This window comes from Anastrepha obliqua, chromosome 2, assembly GCF_027943255.1.
Source record: "Anastrepha obliqua isolate idAnaObli1 chromosome 2, idAnaObli1_1.0, whole genome shotgun sequence".
Taxonomy (NCBI): Eukaryota; Metazoa; Arthropoda; class Insecta; order Diptera; family Tephritidae; genus Anastrepha; species Anastrepha obliqua.
Genome location: NC_072893.1, coordinates 119,661,916 through 119,665,208, shown reverse-complemented (window position 1 = coordinate 119,665,208; position 3,293 = coordinate 119,661,916). Strand labels below are relative to the sequence as shown.

The following is a 3,293-nucleotide window of genomic DNA, read 5'->3' as shown; positions in this document are numbered from 1 at the left end:
CCTTCTCGTTTTTTTCGTGTCACTAATGCCCTGGTACCCAAATCTGGGAAACCTGATTAAGAGACGCCAGGTTTTTGAGTGCATTGTTACACTCTATAAGGATATTTGCAGTAAACGTAAAGCTATTTAAGGCTTTGAGGACTCATTGTCTGTCCGCAAATATTTTAATTTTTACTTTTTCGAAGTCTCTTTTGGATACGATTTCCACCATTTTCATTAAAGTGAAGAGATATGCATGGAGAATTGTAGTATCTGTTCACAGTGTTAAGGATTTGTATGCTCTCGACCCTACTATTCCTGCTCTTATCCCCTGAAGCGTATTGAATCCATCTGTATACTATGTCTGCGAGCCGATGAATGCAACCAGAGACTCTAAGCTCTACTGGAAGGAATAGCAGTAGTAGTAGTAGTAGTAATCTTTGTATGGACACCAATTTTTTTCACAATTTTTTAAACACTACTTTAATCTTTATTACCCAAGCGAAATAGTGACTGAGTAGTCTATGTTATGCTTGCTTTCACAAGCTGCTTTTAAAATGAAGAGTGGTTCAGAGTCCCTTCGTATTGTCTAGGAAAGATTAACCCAGTTATATACCTTAATATGCTGAAAACATCCCTAATTCCCACGAATTTATTTGTTCTTCCAGAACTGTATGGGCACGCTCCTTCTGAAAGAAAAAATAAATTTGCTGGGAATTAGGGATGGGTTTATCATATGAAGGTATACTATACAGGTTACCGAAAAATCGATCTTCTGTAAATCTCAAACGCCTTCTTTCAAAACTAGGTTAGATTAGATAAGGAGAAGAAAGTTTTTCACTACGATTTTCACTAGAATCAGCCCTTCTATGAAAAACATGCTCAACAGAGGGTGGGCAGCCGAGTCTGGCAGCCGAGTCTGGCAGGCTGACTTTTTCGACTTAGGACATGAATTTAACATATTTCTATTATAGCTAACGACTTTCGCTTCCAGGCAGCTTCCTAGAATTTAATTTTCTACCGATTTATGGATATAAGCTTTAAAACAGGATTTTCGAGCAGGACGAAAACAAGTGAGACCCGGCTGCCGAACAGGAGGTTTTAAAAAAGGTTTCCAACTGAGGGTTACCTCGTACCTGGGATGCACCTCATAAGGACGTTTCGCAACAAGGTAAGAACTGTTGTGCTTCCTTTATAAAGAGTTCGTTTGGTGGCCGTAGAGCCGCATGATGTCTGATGATGAGGTTAGACCAACACTTGAGCTCATAACAGCTGCGGAATCGTTCCCACGAAAGTCAGTACAACGTTATCGGAACGAGCAAGACTTATCGGGCCAAATACTGCCACTCCAGCAACATTTCCCAAACATTTATGGGGGGTGTTTATGCTGCTATAACTCCAACAACTCCAGCATTTTAAACGAAGTTGTCGAAAAGTAGTGATTAATGAGATTGAGGAAGGCTCGGAAAAATCCAACGGATGTAAAATTTGCCCATTTCAACTGGACGAGGGGCACGTCAGACAAACCTGTGGACGGATTTGCGAAAATCAGACTATGCATTGGCCTCAAATTAAACACCACAGCAACCGAATATTTATCACCTCAGTTATCTTATAGAGGAGCAATCGATCGCAATATGAAACTTTCGTAGACAGGAGGAGAAGAGAGCAGTTATCGCTGACTACTATACAGGCAAGAATGCATCACTTCGATATTGAAAATTCTTTCCTCACGCTTTATGAATACAAAAGTAAACTTATTTTGACTATCCCAATTCACATTTTGTTATTCAGTCCTCGCTATCTCTTGAAAAAATAAATTCACATGCGTCTTCCCACAACAAAATAAAAAACTTCTGAACTAAAATAACCAGACTTAGTTTTAATTGCACTTTTTTCAAACCAAATACACGCACACATGCATACCTTCTTAAACTATAATTTTTTTTGAAACAGTTAGTCCATTCCCTTCCCTATTTCCCATATTTTCTCAACATATTTGATTCTTCCGCTTTCGTCCCGGCCGCACCGTAAACACACTGTGCGGCAGCACACCATCGATCGTCTTCCCCGCCTTACTCGCTGCCAACAGACGGCGTTCGTGCACTTTACGATGCTTGGTTAGATGATCGGAACGGGCGAAACATTTCATGCAATAATTGCATTTGTAGGGTTTCACGCCGGAGTGTGAGCGCCGATGCCTCGCCAACTCATCGGAACGCGAAAATTTCCACGTGCAGTCAGGCCAATCACAGCTGTAGGGCTTCTCACCCATATGACGACGCAGGTGAGCTTTCAAATGTGCAGGCTTTGCGTAGATCTTATCACACGTGCCAAAGGTGCAGGGGTAACCGGCAGCTGTGCGCTCCTCGTGACTCGCGATAGACTCGTTTGAACGCTTCACACTTCTCACTTTGCGATGCAGTTTTAGATTCTTCGAACTTTCGTGCAGGAAATGATCACACGTCTCGGTACAGAGTGGTGTCTTTTCGGGCAGGAAGTCAATGAGTTCCGGTATCTCGATGTAATTGTCCAAGAACTTTTCCTCCCATTCCGCCATTTCGCGTGTAATGAAGGCCGCCGTCTCCAGCTCAACAACAGTTGTGGAATCAATGCTACTGGGACTACTCACGTTATTGTATGTGTTGTGTGGCAGTGACGCAGGTGAATCACCGTCTTTGACTGCTTCGCAGGTAATTGCAGCTGGTGAGCTGAGCAGCTGATCGAGCGTGAGTTGCAGCTCTTTATCATTGATGATATTGCAATCATGGTATTCTGTGCTAACACTATTGTCGTTGCTATTACTAAAACGCGACTCTGCTGTAATATCACTCCAAACCGCGCGCAATTCCAGCAGCGTTTGTTCCCTTGTGGAGGTATCAAGCACGAAAGGATCATCGGCGTAGGTGAGACGCATCAAAGGATCATTGCTCTCTATGGGTAGTTGTGCGCAATAATCGTAACTATCGAATGTCTGACTGCTATCCATTTCGGTGCTAAGGTCTGCCCAATTTCCATGCAGCTGCGTGTCATTCAAATCGCTGAAAAGTTGCTGGAAGCCACCAGTGGCAAAGAAGTCCATTTTTGTTTAGCTACGATAAAATTTTATTCTAATTCCGCGTTTTTCTGTTCTTTTGTTTTTTTGTTGGCTTAATAAATTTTCGCGTACGCAGTTGTCACTCTGATAGTTAGAATTGGAATGTTATGGCCTCGTGTAGCAGACTTTGTTTTTAAAGCGCAGCGCGCTTGGTACAGATCAGTGGCGATCGATAACTGCGAAGTGTAGCAGTTAAAAATAAAAAACCGAAAAAAGA

General features: G+C 42.3%; 1 protein-coding gene across 1 annotated transcript; it reads right to left on the bottom strand.

The window, feature by feature from the left end:
- Positions 1–1,969: 1,969 nt before the first annotated feature.
- Positions 1,970–3,082, bottom strand: LOC129238391 (zinc finger protein 813). Its single transcript, XM_054873415.1, has one exon. The coding sequence runs from the start codon at positions 3,059–3,061 to the stop codon at positions 1,970–1,972; it is 1,092 nt and encodes a 363-aa protein (XP_054729390.1). The 5' UTR covers positions 3,062–3,082.
- Between the last annotated feature and the right edge of the window lie 211 nt (positions 3,083–3,293).